Raw genomic sequence first — 22,400 nt, 5'->3', positions numbered from 1 at the left:
CAGAACTTCTTCAAAAATTCACCGACATTCTTTTAAAGTTACAAAGTCATGAAAAGTTAGTACAAAACGCTCGGGCGATCGGTGTCACCCTTTTCGTTCCCCTGATGATAAGAGTACAAAACGGTCACAAAACAGAAAAATCAAGTCAGAATTAGCCACAAAGAGAGATTTCAAGGAATCCAAGCTGATTTGGTTGAAGGGTCCATAACGGAATTCGCAGCAAGGCTGGCGTCCTTGAAGCTGGGAAGCTAAGCAGGGTCGGGCCTGGTTAAGACTTGGATGAGATTCCGATGGAGAATCCCAGTGCTGAAGGATAGAGTGGAAACTGAAAAACTTATACTGGAAGAGGATGGTGCAAATTACTTCCATCAGGCGGTCAAGAAAACCACAGGAGGTCTCCAGAAGTCAACTTGACATGATGGAGAGAGACACCTTAGTCTTCTCGTGAATGGGAAAGCTATCAATCATGAGTGTCCAACCTTGGCAACTTTAAGACTTGTGGACTTCAACTCCTAGAATTCCTCAGCCAGCCAAAAAATTCTGGGAATTGAAGTCCACAAGTCTTAAAATTCTGGAAGTTGAAGTCCACAGGTCTTAAATTTCTCAAGGTTGGAAACCCCTTGATCAACCCAGTTTTTAAACTCACTCGTATTCTCCTTGGGGGAGAAGACTTAAATCATAACTGCCCGTGATTCAGGTATGAGTAATCACTCTTAAGGAGCCAAAATTATACTAAGCAGGCTTTAAAAAAGGACTAACGGCCTCTGAGAACTCTTAAGCTTGTGACCATACCAAAGATCTACTTGATCCATGAAGCATCATGAGGTAGTCAGAATCCTAAAGTGGGTCATACCCTGGACTGTTGCAGAATATTGGGAGGGTTGGTTGACTGGTTTTTGCCTTCTCCAGCTAGTAAATATCGACAGAGAGAGAAATCCAGAGCCTACTCAATGCTGACACTGCTAGTTGGGATTTGTGAGGAAGTTTTACACAGAGGGAAATGGGGGAAAGAGGACATAAAGCAACATGGTCTCATCTACTAACTTATCCTGAAGGAAGATGGTCCCTTCCATCATCCTGAAGAAACATGGTCCCTTCCATCATCCTGAAGGAACATGGTCCATTCCATAGTCTGAAGGAAGGTAGTCCCTTCCACCATCTCATCCTGAAGGAACATGGTTCCTTCCATCATCCTGAAGGAACATGGTCCATTCCACCATCTCATTCTGAAGGAAGATGGTCCCTTCCACTATTTCATCCTGAAGGAACATGGTCCATTCCATAGTCTGAAGGAAGGTAGTCCCTTCCACCATCTCATCCTGAAGGAGCATTGGATGCCAATATTTTAAAGTTACACGGATATCTAACATGATTACCTCCCATTTAATCATCAAGAGATCTTGACCTCACGGAAGGTTACGTCAGACAGCAAAGCCATGACAATTCGACCTCTACAATCTGCTTGGAATGACTTAGAGAGAGGGTCAACTAACTGCATCATAAGAGGTAGAATAGAAGGCCAGCAGAGGACTTATTTTTGGGGTAGGAGAGAGAATGGAAACACAACCATGGAACCCATGGACCCTTAAAAGTCTCTCTGACCAACCTCTTGAGATGTTTCTTGCTTCTCGGTTGACTTCCTGGGTTCTCGAGTTGTAGCAGATGTTTCCAGTGGTTACTTCCTAACTGTCCTTTTCACTAAGACCCATCCATTGTTCCTTTCATGTCAGAACTTTCATCCAAGAATAATATTACGCGTTGCCACCATTCTTTTGTAGTTTCATCTTCAAAGTTTGGAGCCTGGGCAAGGAGTCCAGTCTAAAAGCCACTATCTCACCTTGGAGATCCTGAAGAACACGGAGGAGTAGGACCAACCTTCCAGAAGATACCAAAGAAGGAAGGAAGGATCTCCTCCCTTTGAACCTGTGACTTGGAGTCCTTAAGGCAACTACCTGGAGATGTGAGGTTCAAGAGCATCAGGCTGATAGAGGTATCTCCAAATAGCATAGTAATGAGTCCCAGCTCCGAACGCCACAAAGAGATGCCAGATGGCATGGGCGAAGGGGATGCGTCCATCGCTCTTGAAGAAGACGGTACCGAAGCAGTAGAAGATGCCACCAGCCATCAGCTCCACCAGACCTTCCGTGTTGGGCTGCAATAACCAGGATAAGCAGAGGAGAGAGTCAGTGGACTGGTAGAAGGAGACCCAGAATCTGTGAAAGTCAAGGGCAGGTAGTCCTCGACTTACGACTACAACGGAGCCCCAAATGTCCATCGCTAAGCAAGGACCCTTTTTATGATCTTTTTGGGCCAGCGTTGTTAAACGAATCACCGCGGTTCTTCAGTAGGTCCTAGGGTTCTTCAGCAAATCTGGCTTCCCATTGAGTTGGCTTGTCGGAAGCCAGATGGGAAGGTCAGATATGGGGATCACATGTCCTGGGGGGAATGCTACAACTGTCATAAGAACCTGAATTTTGATCACAGGACCACAAGGATGCGGCAAGGGTAGCAATTGGTCATAAATCAATTTTTCAGTGCCGTTGTAACTTCAGACGGCCACTGAATGAATGGTTGTAAGCCTACAGGGTTACCTGTAAATTCCTGATTCGTTCAGGAGGAGACCCTGCTACAGGTAATCCTCAATTTATGACTACAATGGAGCCCCCCCCATTTTTGTTGTTGTTGTTAAGTGAGACATTTGCTAAGTAAGTTTTGCCCCCATTTTACGACCTTTCTTGCCTGCAGTTGTTAAGGGAGTCACTGCAGTTGATAAGTTAGTAACCCCGGTTGTTAAGCAAATCCAGCTTCCCCCGTGGACTTGGCGGGTCCACGGGGGAACCCCGCAACCATCATAAATACGAACCAGGTGCCAAGCGTTACGAAGGTTGATCACGTGACTGTGGGGATGCTGCAAAGGTCATGTTAAGGTATTGATGATTTAATAGCTGACCAGCTGCTGTAAGGCTGTAAACCAGGATGATGCAATGAGAATGAGTCAGCAGGGTTATCACTTTTAAGAGGCTGTCTATATAGGGGTGGCCATGTGAGGACATCTCTCTCTCTCTCTCTCTCTCTCTCTCTCTCTCATGTTCTATCTCCATTGTAGTTCTCCGTGTATTTTTTCCATGTGGGCTTTCTGTTATAGTTGAAGATTGATTGATTGATTGATTGCCTGGCTTTGCTTAGCACGTGTATGTATATATATAAAACTTATCACAAAGATAAACCATAGTTTGAAAAACCTCTGTGTACTGTATTTTGCTCCTGGGTTGCCTCAAACTAGCAGTCACACTGTGCACACACTGACCGATTGCAACTGTGAAAAACCGTCATAAGTCACATTTTTTTCACCGCCGTTGTAACTTGGGACGGCCACTAAACCGACTGTTGTAAGTCGAGGACTACCTGCGTGGCGATTGTCACGTTCTACATTTCCATTTGGGTCACTTACCATGGAGAGAATGACCAAAGCAGGGAAAAACCCCATTATCAGATAACAAAGCAGCTCCACCAGCTTGTACCTGGAGATCAAAAAAGCCAACCTGAGTTTCAAAAACCTTGATATGGTTTGCAACTCAAGCTAAGCCACGATCGGCTTCCCCCCTTCCCCCATTTGCTGAATTAATCCCAGTTTGTCTGGGCTCCCCTCACTCAGGAAGCCATCTAACCAAGTTTCTAAATCCACAGATGTTGGGAATACAGGTAGTATCCATTAATTGGAATTCATCATCATTTAACAACCTCATAATCCCTTGAGAGGTGGAGTCTGGGCTGCTGAATGGAGCTAGCAGAGTGTTTACTCTGGCCGGATGCCCTCCCTTTCACCAGTGCGGAGTTTTGTTCGGCAGATATATTCTCATTGTGCCCAGAAAGAGAAATATCTGCCTCTACCTAGGATCGAACTCCTGATTATGAGGCGCGAGCTCCACCTCTAGGTCACCGCACCACTCCTAATTTATGACTGGAATTGAGCCCCCGGCAATTACAGTCTTGAGTCGCGACGGTCGTAAAGTGGATTCCCAGGCGACCAACCCAATTTTACGACTGTGGGAGAGGGGCAGCCACGGGAACCTCAAACCCGGGTTGTAAGTAGCAGTTGCGGAAGGAGGGGGTGTCCGATATAACTTTGAATAGTCCCTAAGCAACCGGTCATAAGTCGAGGACTACCCTGTAAGAAGATACACTGCTCCTTAAGTGGGGTGGATGCGTGCAGCTACATACTGTGTTTCCCTGAAAATAAGCTCTACCCTGAAAATAAGCCCTATTGCTTATTTTCGAGCCCCAAAGAAAATAAGACTGAGTCGAGGTGCGGCTATTTGAGAAAACTCTGTTTTTTGTCTGGACAGCCTGGGCCCATGAGTTATCCCAACCCCGTTCCTAACTTTGTTCAATAAACAAACCACGATAAGGGATTCAAAACAAAACAAGCAAGCAAAAAAGAAAGCATTAAAACAAAAGAAATGAAAGAAAAAGAAGATACGGAATACTATGCAACGCGGAACAAATGGTATAACTGGCTGGAGATTCGAAATGGTGAATAATAACGAAAGGGGAGAAATCGTAAACGTAAAGTGTTTCTAGGGCAACGCATAAAAAGAGCCTTGGTAGTACAGTGGTCTAAGGCACCCTGTTATTAAGCTGGTTATTAAGACCAGCTGCCTGCAATTACTACAGGGTTCGAATCTCGCCAAGGCTCAAGGTTGACTCAGCCTTCCATCCTTTCTAAGGTAGGTAAATTGAGGACCCAGTTTGTGGCGGCAATAAACTGACTTTGTATAAAATATACAAAAGGATGAAGGCTATTGCTTAGCGCATTGTAAGCCGCCCTGAGTCTCCGGAGAAGGGCGGCATATAAATCAAATTAAAAGAAAAAAAAAGTATAAAATCAATATTATGAGCGATAGGAATTATAGTGTAAATAAGGGATAATGGGACAAGAAGGGTATAAATAGTACAAGGGGAATGGGGGGGGGGGGAAATGTAAATATTAGAAAGATTACCGTTACGCAACAGTTGTAAAAAAGGGAACCTATGTTATGTGTTTTGTGTTTGTTATATTGTGTTGTGTTATAAATAAATAAATTTAAAAAAAAGAAAAAAAAAGAAAGCTGTTGCCTGCGATATCTTTCATATCCACAAGAGGGCGGTATGGACGCATGAAAGCCGGAGCTCCCACTTTCCAAGCCAAAGCATGAATTTTTCCCTCCAAGGATTCCCACGGTTCGGTCAAACTCTCCGCTCCTCTCACCGTTCGTGGAAGAAGAAGACGTAGAGGGTCCCACCCGAGGCCATGATCCAGATGATCCAGCGCATGTGGGAGGCCCAAGGACCCAGCTCCCGCAGGTTGAGCCTGGCGGCACAACAAGGGACAGCAAGTCACGGGGAGAAGACGCCGCCGGCCGGCTAGCGAGGCAGGTGAGGCCACCCAGATGTGCAATTGCACAAGGGACAGTTTGTCACAGCCCTGGGTGGCATTTGGGATTCAACAGCCACCTTGCCCCCCCCCAATCGCACCATAAGCCTGTTAAATCTAGATTTGATGGTACCCAAGTCTTGTCACCAGCCGGTGGGCTTTAGATGATTCCACCTCTACTACTTGAAAGACTAGGAAGACGTGGCAAAACTAGATTTCCCCCCCTCTCTCCCTCTTCTTCATCTTCTCCCTCCCTCCATCTCCCTCTCTCTCCCCTTGTCCCTCTCCCTCACCTTCTTCCTCCCCCTCCCTCTCCCTCTTCTCCGCCCTCCCTCCCCCCCTTTCCCTCTCCCTCACTTCCATCCCCCCTTTCCCTCTCCCTCTTCTCCTCCCTCCCTTTGACTCTCCCTCTCTCCCTTTTCCCTCTCCCTCACTTCCTCCCTCCCCCTTTCCCTCTTCTTCTCCTCCCTCCCTTTGACTCTCCCTCTCTCCCCTTTCCCTCTCCCCCTCTCCTTCCCTCTCTCCCCTTTCCCTCTCCCTCACTTCCTCCCTCCCTCTTTCCCTCTCCTTCTTCCCCTCCCTCTCTTTTCCCTCTCCCTCTCTCTCAACCCCTCTCCCTCCCTCTCTCCCCTTTCCCTCTCCCTCACTTCCTCCCTCCCCTTTCCCTCTCCTTCTTCTCCTCCCTCCCTTTGACTCTCCCACTCTCCCTCTCTCCCCTTTCCCTCTCCCTCACTCCCCTTTTCCCTCTCCATCTTCTCCCTCCCTTTCCCTCTCCCACTTTCCCTCTCTCCCCTTTCCCTCTCCCTCACTTCCTCCCTCCCCTTTCCCTCTTCTGCTCCCTCTCCCTCACTTCCTCCCTCCCTCTTTCCCTCTCCCTCTTCCCCTCCCTCTCCTTTCCCTCTCCCTCTCCCCTTTCCCTCTCCTCCTCTCTCTCCCCTTTCCCTCTCCCTCTTCTGCTCCCTCTCCCCTTTCCCTCTCCCCCTCCCTCCCTCTCTCCCTTTCCCACTCCCTCTTCTCCCTCCCTTTTCCTCTCCCTCTCTCCCCCTCTCTCTCCCCTTTCCCTCTCCGTCACTTCCTCCCTCCCTCCTTCTCTCACACAGAGGCACTCAGACCCAGAGAGCCATTTACATCAGGGAATTTCCAACCTTGGCCACGTGAATCCTTGCAGATTTAAACTTCCAGAACTCCTCAGCCGACTATGCTATAATAAGTTGCTATGAGTTGTGGACTTCTCCACAAATCTTAAAGGGGCCATGATTGGAGATCTCGGATTCAGAGGAACAAATAGCCGTTTGACCGTGGTCCTGCTAAGAAGCCAAGAGCCACAGGAGGTTTGTGAGAACTCACCATGGAGCGTAGGAAGCTGCAATGAAGAAGTAAATCACCATCCTGTCGAACATGTGCAGGCAGTGCTCCACGGTCCTGCGAAATGCGCATAGGGAGAAAACGGGGGTTTGTCAGAGGTGGTATTCAGCCGGTTCGTACTGGTTCGCCCGAACCGGTAGCAGAAATTGCAAGTGGCCCCGGTTACCCACCCTGGCTCTATGCTATCCTATTTAGGCATGTTTCTGAGGCTGGGTGCCAGTGGTGGAATTCAAATCTATTTACTACCGGTTCTGTGGGCGTGGCTTGGTGGGCATGGCAGAGGAAGGATACTCCAAAATCTCCATTCCCTCCCCACTCCTGGGGGAAGAATATGGCAAAATCTCCATTCCCAGCCCATTCCTGGGGAAAAGGATACTGCAAAATCTCCATTCCCACCCCACTCCTGGGAGAAGGATACTGCAAAATCTCCATTCCCTCCCCACTCCTGGGGGAAGGATACTGCAAAATCTCCATTCCCACCCCACTCCTGGGGGAAGGATACTACAAATCCCCATTCCCACCCACTCCTGGGGAAGGATACTGCAAAATCTCCATTCTCTCCCCACTCCTGGGGCCAGCCAGAGGTGGTATTTGCCGGTTCTTCCAACTACTCAAAATTTCCACTACCGGTTCTCCAGAACCTGTCAGAACCTGCTGAATAGCACCCCTGCCACGCGCTCACATTTGCGAATATCACCCCTGGGGTTTGTTGCGTTTCAGCTTCTTTGGTGGTGAGGTTTGGAGGAGGTCAGAAGCTCAGAACAGACCCTTCCCAATTCCTCAGGGTGTAAAGGAGATCGGTCTAAACCGGGTGTCAGCACTTCAAGCTGCATTTACTCTAGTGCTGACATAAGAAGGAGAAGCGGAGGCATCTGGAAAGGGACGTTTGACTTTTCACCTACTTATTTTCCCTGGAGATAATATCCCCTAGGAGATGGGATGGGAGGGGGGAAATTCCTTTGAGCTGGAGCAGTAGATTAGGGGTAGAGTGACTTGGAAGATGGCCAATGAGTGCAGGGGAGTGGGGAAAGGAAAGGGAGGGTTTTGGGTCAGGAAGTCAGTGTTGGCTACGATGGAGTCGGAATTAGAATGCCGTGCTTAATAAATGGGAGTTTTTCATCAAAGACTTTGTTTGAAATGCAATTTATTTGAGACGACCTCGAAACCTGACACTGGGTGGATCAAGCATCTGATTGGCTTCCTCGGACGATCAAGTTTTCCTCGCTTCCTCCGGATGGTCGAAGGAGAATTACCTTAAGTGCGTTTCTTCAGGAGATGGTGTGGAACGTGGTGGAGACAATGAAGAGTCCCGACAAGCCGAAGCCGTAGATCCAAGCAGAAATGGCTTCCCACTGATTGTCCGAGAGGATGTAGAGAACTGAACTACCAAGGATGCTTGGGACAATCCAGAACTGGAAGAGAAATGGAAAAGAAAGTAGAAGAGAGGTGGAAAGTTCTGAGGAGGCGGCTGGAGGAAATGGACGTCATGGATTCGGGCGCGTCGGGACATCTGGGCTTGGGCACTGGACAGCTCATAAGGACCCTGGACACCCAATGTCTTGTTCTTACAAAGGAGAATATTTGTAGCTTGGGGTTGAACTGAGGGGTTCTTGGTGCTCTCTGAGCTTGTTTGTTTTCTTGGAGACGTTTCATGACCCAATTAGGTAACATTATCAGTGCTAGAAGGCAGTGGGTTTGTGGAGAGGAGGAGGAGGAGGAGGAGGAGGAGGAGGAGGAGGAGGAGGAGGAGGAGGAGGAGGAGGAGGAGGAGGAGGAGGAGGAGGATGGTTGGGAGGTCCTTGGTGCTCTCTAAGCTTGTTTGTTTTCTTGGAGACGTTTCATGACCCAACTAGGTAACATTATCAGCGCTAGAAGGGAGACAGAGAACAAACCCAACTCCCTTCTAGCGCTGATGATGTTCCCTAGTTAGGTCATGAAACGCCTGCAAGAAAACAGCCAACTTCAGAAAGCACCAAGGACCCCTCAGTTCTCCTCTTCCTCTCCCCCTTCTTAATTCTGCAAACCCCACTCCCTTCTAGCACTGATGACATTACATAGTTGGGTCAGAAAATGTCTGCAAGAAAACCAGCAAGCTCAGAGAGCAACAAGGATCCATCCTACCATCCCACCAGATGTTGTGGCCCGCCAGCGGCCTGCGCGCATCGTGGCTGATCCTGACGACGAGGAAGCTGGTGTGGTGTTGCGCCAGCAGCTGGCGCAGCCGGCGCTCGCGTCGGACAGCAAGGAGGCTGAAGAGGATGTGGTGCCAGAGGCAGAGACTCAGCCTGGGCCTTCAGAACCTCCAGAGGCTCCTTCAAGTGGAGAGAGCAAAGTGGAGGAGCCTCTCCTCAATGCTCGGGCACGCAGGGCTGCCAAAAGGCAGGAGTGGCTACTCAGGAGGAGAAGGTATCCTCGAGAGTAAGGCTTGAGGATAATTGGCCACTCCCTTAGCCTATTTAAGTCGCATGCCGTTAGTAAGTTTCTTGCTGGAAACAACTTGTAATTATCATCAGAGCATTTTTGGAAAAGTCTTATCGTATCTTGTTTTCTGGGCTGGTTGCCAACCTTTGCCGGACTTTGGTTTATTCTTGCTACTTAATAAATTTGATAAGGACCGTTGGTGTGTGTCAATATCCTCGGGAATCCGGAGCTGGGGCAGAACATCAGAATGCTCCCTGGAGAAGACCCTGGAGAACTTACCGCATGGGTGGCACAGTTCGCTGCGTGTTCATACTCCGTGGGCTGGTACCGTCGGTTGGGTGGGACCCTGTGATTCATAAACCTTGAATGAGAGACAGAAGCAAGGAGAGCCCATCAGCTACCTGCCATCTGCAACAGAAGAAGACCTACTGACCAGAACTTTTTGGCAATGCTTTAAACACAGGGCAGGCTTCAAAAATTAATATAATAATTTCATTTTGCAAGGGATATGTCTATGGAGATTCTCAGTCCTCCAGGTCCTGGTTGTCCCAAAGGTGCTTATTCAAGAGGCAACTGGACTTTCTTCTTCTTTTTTTTTTTTCTTTGAGGACATTTCGCTTCTCATCCGAGAAGCTTCTTCAGCTCTGAATGGATGGTGGGGAATGGAAGGATTTATACTCCTTGCAGACAGAGCTGGTCATTTACATCCTTTTTAGAGAGTCATTCAGGCCACTTGGAGGTTTATCTGTGTCCTCAGGGTCACCTGAGTGGGATGCGAATGGGTGTGGACCCTTTTTGGAATTGCTGCAGATAAACCTCTAAGTGGCCTCAACGACTCTCTAAAAGGATGCAAATGACCAGCTCTGTCTGCAAGGAGTATAAATCCTTCCATTCCCCACTATCCAAGTCAAAGCTGAAGAAGCTTCTCGGATGAGAAGCGAAACATCTTTCAAGAAGAAAAAAATAAGAATAGAATAGAATGCGAAATAGAATAAAATGGAATGGAATGGAATGGAATGGAATGGAACGGAAGAGAAGAGAAGAGAAGAGAAGAGAAGAGAAGAGAAGAGAAGAGAAGAGAAGAGAAGAGAAGAGAAGAGAAAATGGAATGGAATGGAATGGAATGGAATGGAATGGAATGGAATGAAATGGAAGAGAAGAGAAGAGAAGAGAAGAGAAGAGAAGAGAAGAGAAGAGAAGAGAAGAGAAGAGAAGAGAAGATGGAATGGAATAGGAATAGGAATAGGAATAGGAATAGGAATAGAATAGAATAGAATAGAATAGAATAGAATAGAATAGAATAGAATAGAATAGAATAGAATAGAATAGAATAACAGAGTTGGAAGGGACCTTGGAGGTCTTCTAGCCCAACCCCCTGCTTAGGCAGGAAACCCTCCACCACTTCAGACAAATGGTTATCCAACATCTTCTTAAAAACCTCCAGTGTTGGAGCATTCACAACTTCTGGAGGCAACTTGTTCCACTGATGAATTGTTCTCACTGTCGGAAAATTTCTCCTAAGTTCTAAGTTGCTTCTCTCCTTGAGGAGTTTGAAAGTCGAGTTGCCTCTCGGTAAAGCACCTTTGGGACATTTTGCAGGGATACCACAACTCCACACACACACACACACACAACTACACACACCCTCCCCACCCTGATCCTTAGCATCCATGCCACGTCCAGGACGATGGGAAGCTTCCTTCAAAGCAGCGATATCTTTGCCTGCGCGTTGGGGTAATGCCAACCATCCGTTTTAACAGGCGAGGGATATTCCTTTCTCTCTTTTTAAAGGACGGATGAATTCGTCTCTACTTGGAGGGTCTTGAAAAATCCCCCCAGCAGGCCTAGAAACTTTTCCCATGGAATTCTCCCTCCAAGAGGCAGAAAGAGCCGATGAATTTACGCCCCAGTGAAACTAAAAGTACCCATTGATTTTTATTTTTATTTTTTTTAAAAAAAACCGACATCTCCATCCCAATTAACAAAGAGACGTTGGGCTGGATTTGAGCTTGGTTTTCGATTCTTCGCCAGCCTCTTTGCACACAAGGCAGCCTTATTCCTCGGGAGGGGTTGCCAGGCAACCACCCCGCCCTCCCTCCCCTCAATTCCGGTGTCTTTTCGCCTCTTTGGGGTGGGGAGGTGGGGAGGGAGCCTTTCCTGCAGGTCCTGCCCTCGGAGCTGCAGAAGGACGTCATAGTTTCCAGAGAAACAGATACAGGGATAATTTTCAGTTTTAGTCTCGAAGGTGGGGGGGGGGAAAGGCAGGTGAGCCCAGTGTTATCCTGGACAGAACTGGGATAATGCCACCTTGCGTCCCCAAAATAGCAAGTAAAGGAGAAAGAGGTCCTTCTCCTCCTTTCAAACCCCTCTTTCCGTCTCCCCCATCTCAAGTCTTACCTCCTAGGACAGCTGGTTTTGGGTGACACACCTTGCTAAGTTGTGTTGCCTTTAACCGTGGGGTCTGCACTAAGCTTGGTGAGCTCGATGCACACAACGCACTGAACTAGGAATCATGGTTTATGAGGGCCCTTGGTCCTTTCTGAGCTTTGTGGTTTCCTGCAGATGTTTCATGACCCAACTAGGTAATACCATCAGTGCTAGAAGGGAGTAGGGTTTGCAGGGATGATGACACCTAGTTGGTGTCAGGTTTCGATATCATCTCAAATAAATTGCACCATTTATTCCATTTATTGAGTACGACAGATCTGGCCCCGACTCATCGCAGCCGATACTAAGCCTTTGACCCCCAAATCCTTCCCTTTCCGTTCCCCAATTCACATCTTCTTACTGGCCATCTTCCAAATCAATCTTCCCAGCTCCAGCCTCCAACCCCAGGAATGTCCCCCTCCCATCCCATCTCCTCGGAGACATTATCTACAGAGAAAATAACTAGGTGAGAGGTCAAACCTCTTCTCTGTCTCTTTATGGCAGCATTTGAATGCTGACAGTTGGGTCATGAAACGTCTCCAAAAATGCAACCAAGCTCCGAGAACACCAAGGATCCCACAGTTCTCTTCCTCCTTCTCTCTCTCTTTCCTCCTCCTCCTCCTTTCCAGAAGCTCCTCTTCCTTCTAGCACTAATGACGTTATCTAGTTGGGTAGTGAAATGTTTGCAAGAAAACAAGAGAGCCTCAAGGATTCCACCATTGAGCTACAAATATTTTCTTCTGTCGGTACCAAAGTTTAGAAATTGTGGTGGCCACGTCGGTACGACAGGCTCAGCCAAGGGCAACCTGGAACAACCGTCTTAACTTGAAACCCAACATTTCTCCAACAGATGAGGTCAGGTTGCGTCTCCATGAAACATCCACCTTCTCCTTCAGGTAGAACCAAAGTTTTCAAGGATGCTTACAAGGAACAAAATCAGGGGTGAAATCCAGCAGGTTCTGACAGGTTCAAGAGAACCGGTAGTGGAAATTTTGAGTAGTTCCGAGAACCGGCAAATATCACCTCTGGCTGGTCCCAGAGTGGGGTGGGAATGGAGATTTTGCAGTATCCTTCCCCCAGGAGTGGGGAGGGAATGGAGATTTTGCAATATCCTTCCCCCAGGAGTGGGGTGGAATGGGGATTTTGCAGTATCCTTCCCTCAAGAGTGGAGTGGGAATGGGGATTTTGCAATATCCTCCGTGGAGTGGGGAGGGAATGAAGATTTTGCAGTATCCTTCCCCCAGGAGTGGGGAGGGAATGGAGATTTTGCAATATCCTTCCCCCAGGAGTGGGGGTGGAATGGGGATTTTGCAGTATCCTTCCCTCAAGAGTGGAGTGGGAATGGGGATTTTGCAATATCCTCCCTGGAGTGGGGAGGGAATGGAGATTTTGTAATATCCTTCCCCCAGGAGTGGGGTGGGAATTTTGCAGTATCCTTCCCCCATGAGTGGGGTGGGAATGGAGATTTTGCAGTATCTTTCTCCCAGGAGTGGGGAGGGAATGGGGATTTTGCAGTATCCTTCTCCCAGGAGTGGGGAGGGAATGGGGATTTTGCAGTATCCTTCTCCCAGGAGTGAGGTGGGAATGGAGATTTTGCCATATCCTTCCCCCAGGAGTGGGGAGGGAATGGGAATTTTGCAGTATCCTTCCCCTGCCACGCCCACCAAGCCACGCCCACGGAACCGGTAGTAAAAAAAAAAAAAATGAATTCCACCACTTGAACAAAATGCATCAGATCGCTTCCGAAGCAAGCAAACCCCGTCCTAATTGGACTCGGCTCCCTTCAGCTTCTAAGCAGGGCTGTCAATATAATAATTTTAAATTGGGGTATTTTAATTTTTGGGGTTTTAAATCGGCCAAATCTATTTAATTATTTTAATTTTTAATTATTGTTGTGTCTTGTGTTTTTAAATTGGCTGTACACCGCCCTGAGTCCTTCGGGAGAAGGGCGGTATAGAAATAAAATTATTATTATTATTATTATTATATTATTATTATTATTATTATTATTATTATTATTATTATTATTATTATTATTAGACTCTAGGATCCCATAATGGGATTTACATCCTCCCTGCCAACTCAGTAACAACTGAAGCCTTTCCCCCCCCCCCCCCGTTGCAAAGATAACGCCCTCACCCACCCACCCACCCTATCCCCATCCCCATCCTCGAGCATCGCAATTACGTCACGTTGGCCCAAATCTCCCTGGGATTCGCAACTCATTTTTGGGGTTTCTCACAACCCCGTGGAGTGCTGGTCACGGAGAGATGGCAAGACGAGAGCCTTGCGCCCTCCGTTTTCTGGAAAAAAGCACACAAAAAAAACTCAAACAAAGGCCTGTTTGTCTCAGGCCATGAAAAGGGAGCTTAAACCCCCCCCCCCCGTCGCTCACTTTCTCTTCCGCTTTCTCGTCCATTGTTCGCTGTGAGTCAGAAAGAAAGGCCTTCTTACTTGAATGCCAGGCAGAAAAGCTGGCCAGTTTTCCTTTTTCTGAACATTGAAATTCATCCGGGAACATACGGTCCCTTGGCAAGGCACCCCGACTCTGCCTGAGAAGCTGGCTTACGTCGTCGTCGTCGGTAGGATCTCCGGGATTGAGGGAAAAAAAGAGCCCGTGTAGACATCTGCTTAAGACTTTTGAGCATTTCGGCAGGCCAGGCGCTAAACCATGATTTGAAACCATTGTTTGTCAACTGAGTCCTGGGACTCGCTCTCTCTCAGCCAAGGCCGCCCCCCGTGGTGGTTTAGAGTGAAATGTGAAGCTAGTCAAAGCAGCTAAGCAATAGTAATGGCACTTAAGACTTATATACCACTAATGCAGCCCTCTCTAAGCGGTTTACAGAGTCAGCCTCTCGCCCCCAACAATCTGGGTCCTCATTTTAACCAACCTCAGAAGGATGGAAGGCTGAGTCAACCTTGAGCCGGTCAGGATCGAACTCCTGGCAGTGGGCAGAGTTAGCCTGCAGCGCTGCATTATAACCACTGTGCCACCATGGGGAAGGAAGGAAGGAAGGAAGGAAGGAAGGAAGGAAGGGCAAGAGGTAGGGAGGTAGGTGAGGAAGGAGGGAAGGAGAAAAGGGAAGGAGAGAAAGAAAGGAAAGGAAGGAAAGAAGCAATCACACTTAGACTTATATACCGCTTCACAGTGCTTCACAGCCCTCTCTAAGCAGTTTACAGAGTCAGCCTCTTGCCCCCCAACTATCTGGGTCCTCATTTGACCCACCTCGGAAGGATGGAAGGCTGAGTCAACCTTGAGCCAGTCAGGATCGAACTCCTGGCTGTGGGCAGAGTCAGCCTGTAATGCTGCATCCCAACCACTGTGTCACCATGGCAAGGAAGGAAGGAAGGGAGGGAGGGAGGGAGGGAGGGAGAGAGGGACCATGGTGGCGCAGTGGTCAGAATGCAGTACTGCAGGCTCCTTCTGCTGACTGCCGGCTGCCTGCAATTTGGCAGTTGGAATCTCACCAGGCTCAAGGTTGACTCAGCCTTCCATCCTTCCGAGGTGGGTAAAACAAGGACCCAGATTGTTGGGGGCAAGAGGCTGACTCCGTAAACCGCTTAGAGAGAGCTGTATTAGCGGTATATAAGTCTACGTGCCATTACTATTTCTACATGGACCCTTCCTGAAGATCTCGATGAGGTATGGATTTTCGATCGGCGCAGGAGGATGGGCTTCCAATAAAAATTAATCCTGGAAGAATCCTAGTTCTACCAGCTGGTAGGACAACTTTGCCAATAGCGCCCACATTTCACCATGTGCTGTACCTTGTTTTGGAACAACCAGATGTCTTGCTGTCAGAAGACGCGAGTCCTAGCTTCCCGATACCCATATGGAGCTCTGGATTCTTGGATCCTTTTTGAATGCAGATTCAGAGGATTTTTTTTGGAGATAGGTTTGTTCACCCAGTCTGCAGAAAATGTCCCTTGGATGCCGGAGAAGTAAGGGAGAAGGTTTGCTCACCTGGCGTGTAGAAGCTGTTCATTGGATGGTGCTGAAGGATGAAGGCATTTCCATGGAAGGCTGGAATGTGTCTTCTTCTAGGGCAGAGGTCTGCAACCTGCAGCTCTGGAGCCACATGTGGCTCTTTCATCCCTCTGCTGCGGCTCCCTGTCACTCAAAATATGAGTCACAACCGCCAATGTGCGACACCCGCCGGCACGTGATTTATTGAATTTTTCTTTTTCGGAGTTCAAAATGTTTTTGTTGCATGGAGAAATAAAAATGTGGCTTTCTCTCTAGCAGGTCACTGATTTCATAAATGCAACGCGCTATCGTTTTTTTTATACATAGCATAAAGGTTAAAAAAGATATATGCCGTGTTATCTTCATTTTAGATGTCCAAAGGGTTTTGTGGCTCCCGGTGTTTTCTTTTCTGTGGGAAACGGATCCAAATGGCTCTTTGAGTGTTTAAGGTTGCCGATGAGTAATAGAAGGGGAAGCCAAACCTAACAAGAGCCTTGGTGGCGCAGCAGACTAAAGCGCTGTTAACTAGCACCAGCTGCCTGCAATTACTGCAGGTTCCAATCTCACCAGGCTCAAGGTTGACTCAGCCTTCCATCCTTCCGAGGTAGGTAAAATGAGGACCCGGATTGTGGGGGCAATAAGCTGACTTTGTATAAAAAAGAACACCGCTTTTGGGGGGGGGGGGGGGCGAAAGCCCTACTAAGCAGGTATATACAAAAGTATGAAGGCTATTGCTTAACACATTGTAAGCCGCCCTGAGTCTCCGGAGAAGGGCAGCATATAAATCGAACCATTAAATTAAATAAATAAATAAATAAATAAATAAATAAATAAATAAATAAATAAATAAATAAATAAATAAATAAGAGTTGAGGGAACGCTTGTTTTGATGATCCACACTTTTTTTCCCCAATCGATGACACTAATGGATAGCCCGTTCTCCAAACTGAAGGAACGGGGCATGGAATAAGGAGAGGTTTCTTTCTTTCTGATAAAGATCGATTTTAAAAATTAATACATGAGCCGCCTCGAGAAGAGAAAGATGCTGTATCCGTTGCATTTAGATAAAGGTTTTATTTACAGGCAAAGGTAAAGGTTCCCCTTGTTCCCGTTCCTCGTCCCAGCTCCTGCCAACCTAGCAGTTCGAAAGCAGGTAAAAAATGCAAGTAGAAAAATAGGAACCACCTTTGGTGGGAAGGGAACAGCGTTCCGTGCGCCTTTGGCATTGAGTCATGCCGGCCACATGACCACAGAGACGTCTTCGGACAGCGCTGGCTCTTCGGCTTTGAAACGGAGATGAGCACCGCCCCCTAGAGTCGGGAACGACTAGCACAAAGGTGCGAGGGGAACCTTTACCTTTACTTTAATATTTACAGAGAGGGAAGAGATGAAAATAAAGCAAAGAGAGAGAGAGAGAATTTCAAAAAATCCCTGGATCTTTTTAAGATTTTGGATGGGAAAATGCTGGGTTTTTAAATCCCTAATTACTTCTGGGTTTTTTTTTCTTTCCTGTCTCCCCATCTTTGTTTCAAAAGAAAATCATCCCTATTTAAAAAAAAGAAAAAGGCATTTTCTATTTCACAAAAGGCCCTGCTTCTTTCTGGCTCATTTTTTAAAAAGGGCAGGGGGGGAGCGGCTGGGTTCTCTTCCTAACTTCAAAGTATTCTAATCACTGTGTGGAGGAAAAGTTTAGTTTCCCCACCACCACCTCTCTCTCCCCCTTCCCCTGTACTTCTGATCCCCATGGAAACGTTTTGCAAATGATTTGCAGAGAGATTCAGAATCAAAAGTAAGGATGGGCAGGAAGGCAAGGCAACCGTATTGCAAAGAAATTCAAACCACTCATTTAAAAAAGAAAAGAGTCAAAAAGGAAAAAGAGAAAGAAAGGTAGAAAGAGAAAGAAAGGAAAGAAAGAAAGAAAGAGAAAGAAAGAAAAAGAAAGAAAGAGAAAAAGAGAAAAAGAAAGAGAAAGAAAGGAAGGAAGGAAGGAAGGAAGGAAGGAAGGAAGGAAGGAAGGAAGGAAAGAAAGAAAGAAAAAGAAAGAAAGAAAGAAAGAAAGAAAGAAAGAAAGAAGAGAACAGTTTTAGGGAAATAAACTTCCTCCCCACCAAGATAATCAACCTAACAACTTATTGCTGTCTCTTAGAAGGCAATTAAAGATTTTTTCATTTCTATGGAGATTTCTAGGGAGAAATTCAAACCACTCATTTAAAAAAGAAAAGAATCAAAAAGGAGAAAGAGAAAGAAAGAAAGAAAAGAAAGAGAAAGAAAGAAAAAGAAAGAGAAAGAAAGAAAGAAGGAAGGAAGGAAGGAAGGAAGGAAGGAAGGAAGGAAGGAAGGAAGGAAAGAAAGAAAGAAAGAAAGAAAGAAAGAAAGAAAGAAAGAAAGAAAGAAAGAAGAGAACGGTTTTAGGGAAATAAACTTCCTCCCCACCAAGATAATCAACCTAACAACTTATTGCTGTCTCTTAGAAGGCAATTAAAGATTTCTTCATTTCTATGGAAGACGTTTCACTTCTCATCAAATGGAGATTTCGCAGTATCCTTCCCCTGGAGTGGGGAGGGAATGGTGATTTTGCAGTATCCTTCCCCTGCCACGCCCACCAAAACACACCACGCCCACCAAGCCACGCCCACAGAACCGGTAATTAAAAAAATTGAATTTCACCACTGGTGACAGGTAACCTAGTTACCTGCTTGTTGGGCAGTTCTTGGGACCCACAAGCTAGGAAAGGGGGCATGGGGTGGTCCCCCAGGATTTGGGTACGGAGGTTGATCAAACCAGCTTTAGCAGTTAAATCGGCACAGGTTTAAAGGGTGTTTGTGAAAAGTTGGAATTGATCCTTAGGAAGGTTCCGCTTTCTGAAATGTTTAGTTCAGGTTGGTGTTTGAACAGCCAAATAATCTGAGCAGGTTTTATTTATACAATCCTGACTTTTATGCCAAGCATCCTTGATCATGAATATTTCACATTTCCAAGCTCACCAGGGAGACTCAAAATATATTAGCAATATTGGGTCAGAGAGGCTACAAATTTTCTCCCCCCACCCCCCAAGGAGAAACCACAAGTGATGTGAAGTCCCCAGTTATAACATTTTGCCTGTGTTGGATCCTGAAGTTTAGGATCGCTCTCTCTCTCTCTCTCTCTCTCCCCCAAATGTTTCTTCTATCCATTTTCTATCCCAGTGTCCATTTTTGGCATCTGCAGCCTGCATAAAACTCCTCGAAAAAGTTTGCTTTAAAAACAAAAACAAAAAAAAACTGCCAGTTCACAAACGAGTGAGAAATCTTTTGCATCAATGCCCCCGGACATTTCTATCAATGCGATGCTTTTTCTCCAGGCATGGAGAAAAGGAGTGATGGGATAAAAAAAATCTGATATGACCCAGACAAGCAGTCACACGCACACAAAATACATTCCACCTTCCACCCTCCAAATTCCGCAAAGTTGATTCTCCGTTTGTGACATCTAAGTTTACAATTCCTGGGAAACATACTTGGTGATCTGAGCATTCCTGGAATTCCCTTTCTGCTTTCAAGAAGCAGATCAGAAGGGATGATCCAGGACGGGACGGAGGGGGGGGAAATAGCAGGCTGCTAATAGAAGCACCAGAAGTGATCGTCTCCAGATGCCTTTCCTTCGGGTCCTGCGTTGTGGGGGAGGGGTGGGCCTCAAGCCCCTCCCAGATGCTCCAGTTTCACCTGAACAGGAAGATCATCAGAGCCATCTTCTCAGCTCCATTCTAACCCTGCAGCCGCCATCCAACAGGTAAGGCTGCAATCCTTCCAACCTTTAGTTCATAGTTTCACCCTAGGATGGGATGGGATGAGATGGGATGGGATGGGATGGGATGCAGAGCCTTGGTAGTACAGGGGTTTAAGGCACCCTGTTATTAAGCTGGTTATTAAGACCAGCTGCCTGCAATTACTGCAGGGTTCGAATCTCGCCAAGGCTCAAGGTTGACTCAGCCTTCCATCCTTTCTAAGGTAGGTAAATTGAGGACCCAGTTGTGGGGGCAATAAGCTGACTTTGTATAAATATACAAAAGGATGAAGGCTATTGCTGAGCACATTGTAAGCCGCCCTGAGTCTTCGGAGAAGGGCGGCATATAAATCAAATAAAAAAAAAAAGAATAGAATAGGGTAGGATAAGATGTAGAATGGAATGGAATGGAATGGAAGAATAGAATAGAATAGAATAGAATAGAATAGAATAGAATAGAATAGAATAGAATAGAATAGAATAGAATAGAATAGAATAGAATAGAATAGGAGCCTTGGTGTCGCAGCAGACTAAAGTGCTGTTAAGTAACACCAGCTGCCTGCAATTACTGCAAGTTCGAATCTCACCAGGCTCAAGGTTGACTCAGCCTTCCATCCTTTCGAGGTAGGTAAAATGAGGACCTGGTTTGGGGGGGGCAATAAGCTGACTTTGTATTAAAAAAGAACACTGCTTGGGGGGGGCGAAAGCCCTACCAAGCAGGTATATACAAAAGTATGAAGGCTATTGCTTAACGCATTGTAAGCTGCCCTGAGTCTCCGGAGAAGGGCGGCATATAAATCGAACCAATAAAGAATAGAATAGAATAGAATAGAATAGAATAGAATAGAATAGAATAGAATAGAATAGAATAGAATAGAATAGAATGCAGGGTAGGGTAGGGTAGTGTGGGATGGGATAGGATAGGATAGGATCACACCTGGTTAGCTTGGAATGGGAGACCTCCAAGGGATCTTAGGGTTCTAGGTTGGATTGGGAAGTAAAAGGAGAAGAAAATAAAATAAAATATCAAAAGGACCCCTCATTAGCAAACCTGTTTTTTGTGGTTGCTAAGAAAACGGAATGAATTCCTTAGCAACCGAATCCCTTCCACAATTAAGTTTCCTTTTTTTTTTTTTTTTTTTTTTTTTTATAAAAGAGCATCATTTCAGAGCCCTTACACAAGCGGGCTGTTTCCCCGACTCCTCTTCATCTTCATCCTATAGGATTGCTTTCCTTCTCTTGTTGAGGTCCTCGAAAGTCCTGCAGGATTTATTCTGATGGGCCCATTTCCTTGATCGGGGTGGGGGTGGGGAGGAGAAACCAAGATTGTGCCTCCCCAAGGAAGCCCACCCTTGCTGTCAAACTAAAATAAAATAAAATAAAAACGCCCTGCCTTTAAGCCAAGAAACCCGGCGCCAGTAAAACTCACAAAAAAAGGCAACTTAAGGGAAAAGAGGGGAGGGAGTCTCCCCTCCTCGCCTCCTCCTCCTCCTCCTCCTCCTCCTGCGCCCCCTCCCCAAGAACTTTTACTCACCTGGCGTAGCGTGTCTTCTGAAAATCCAGCAGCCTGGAGATAAACATGGTGAGATTTCCATCAGCTTCGCAGCTTCGGGGGGGCCAAAGGGCGGGAGGGGGGTCCCTCACAGACCCCCCCGGCACCCGGGTCGAAAGTGCAGGGTCTCCGCGCCCAGCGGGGTCTCCCTTAAGCCGCCCATCGCCCATCGCCGCCTCCCAGCCGCGGAATGATTGAATGGACTTGGTGGGACCGGCTGGGGAAAATCAGACGCCCGGGGCGGAGGAGGAGGGGGGGAGGGTGAGTGGGAAGGGAAGGGGTGTTAATTGGCCCGGTGGGCAGGGAGGGGCATTCTCCCCTCGCCCACCCACCCACCCACCCCAGAGAAGGAATAGGAATGGAGGGCTAAAGAGGACAAGAAAGGAAGTCCCTGTTGCATGGAAAGGAGGAGGAGGAGGAGGAGAGAGGACTGGGAAGCGGCTGGGTGGGCAGGGGGAAATGGGGGCGGGGTGGGGGGTCTGTGTCAGAGGCAGGGTCTGCAACTCCCAGCCTTAAAGAGAGCAAGGGAGGCGAGGAAGAGGAAGGGGCGAGGGAGTTTGAGTGGAGCGGATTTGATGGACACCATAGCTAAGGGGGGGAAATGGGGTGGGTGGGAAGGAGAGAGAGAGGAAGAGAAAGACCAAGGGGGTCGGTGCTGGGTGGGAGGGGGGAGGGAGGGAGAGAGAACAAACAAACAAAAAAAATCCCCCCAGCCCCTAAAGTCGTCGGAGAGGTCTCGCCCGAACGCCTGTTGAGTAAGCCTGCTTGAGCCAAAGCTATAAATACCGCCTCGCTCGCTCCCGCGGATCAAATAGCAGATTTCCAAATACAAATTCAGTCCGCGGGGAGATAAAAGGGAGATTTTGGGGGGTGGGGTGGGGGGAGAGGGAGGGAGGAAAGGAGGGGAAGGGAAATGATTTGCCTTCTCCGTTCTTTTCATCGTGAGAAGTTGGTTCCTTTTCTGTGAAATATATATATATATATATAGCCATATATATATAACTCTGAAGTGGGCTTCTGCTATGTTTTGAGGGATTGGCTTCTTACTAGGAAGGGCAGCCTGACCCCCGTTGTTAGTCTGGAGGCACTGTGCCATGGGGCAGAGCGTGGGGGTGGGGTTGCGGGGTCTGGGGAGGGGGCTTATGAACTTCTGTTGGTTGGGTGCCATCAGCGCTGGAGGCCACCATCTCTGGGTTGTCTCTTCCTCTCTCCCTCTTTTCCTTCCTTCCATCCATCCTTCCTCCCTCCCTTCCGCTGTGTGGAGGAGGGAGTGAGGGATTGCGAGACTGGCTGGGAAACTGTCACGGAATAGCAATTGCTAGACTGGCTGGGAAACTGTCATGGAATAGTAATTGCTAGACTGGCTGGGAAACTGGCTGGGAAACTGTCATGGAATAGCAATTGCTAGACTGGCTGGGAAACTGTCACAGAATAGCACAGGTTAAGTGACCCATGATGCATTTGTTATGACCTTTTGAGCCATGGTTGTTAAG

General features: G+C 47.3%; 1 protein-coding gene across 1 annotated transcript; it reads right to left on the bottom strand.

The window, feature by feature from the left end:
• Window positions 1-1,948: 1,948 nt before the first annotated feature.
• Window positions 1,949-21,508, bottom strand: MMD2 (monocyte to macrophage differentiation associated 2). The gene is given in 8 exon segments (XM_070955086.1): window positions 1,949-2,152; window positions 3,452-3,521; window positions 5,249-5,350; window positions 6,761-6,835; window positions 8,032-8,049; window positions 8,051-8,190; window positions 9,479-9,560; window positions 20,890-21,508. Coding segments are annotated over 8 exon segments (879 nt in total). The 5' UTR covers window positions 21,078-21,508.
• Window positions 21,509-22,400: the final 892 nt, after the last annotated feature.

Source organism: Pituophis catenifer, unplaced genomic scaffold (genome assembly GCF_029215685.1).
Source record: "Pituophis catenifer annectens isolate HBS135680 unplaced genomic scaffold, rPitCat1.0.hap2 SCAF_16, whole genome shotgun sequence".
NCBI classification, from domain to species: Eukaryota; Metazoa; Chordata; class Lepidosauria; order Squamata; family Colubridae; genus Pituophis; species Pituophis catenifer.
The sequence above is the reverse complement of the archived record's forward strand: the minus strand, read 5'-3'. Positions and strand labels throughout refer to the sequence as shown.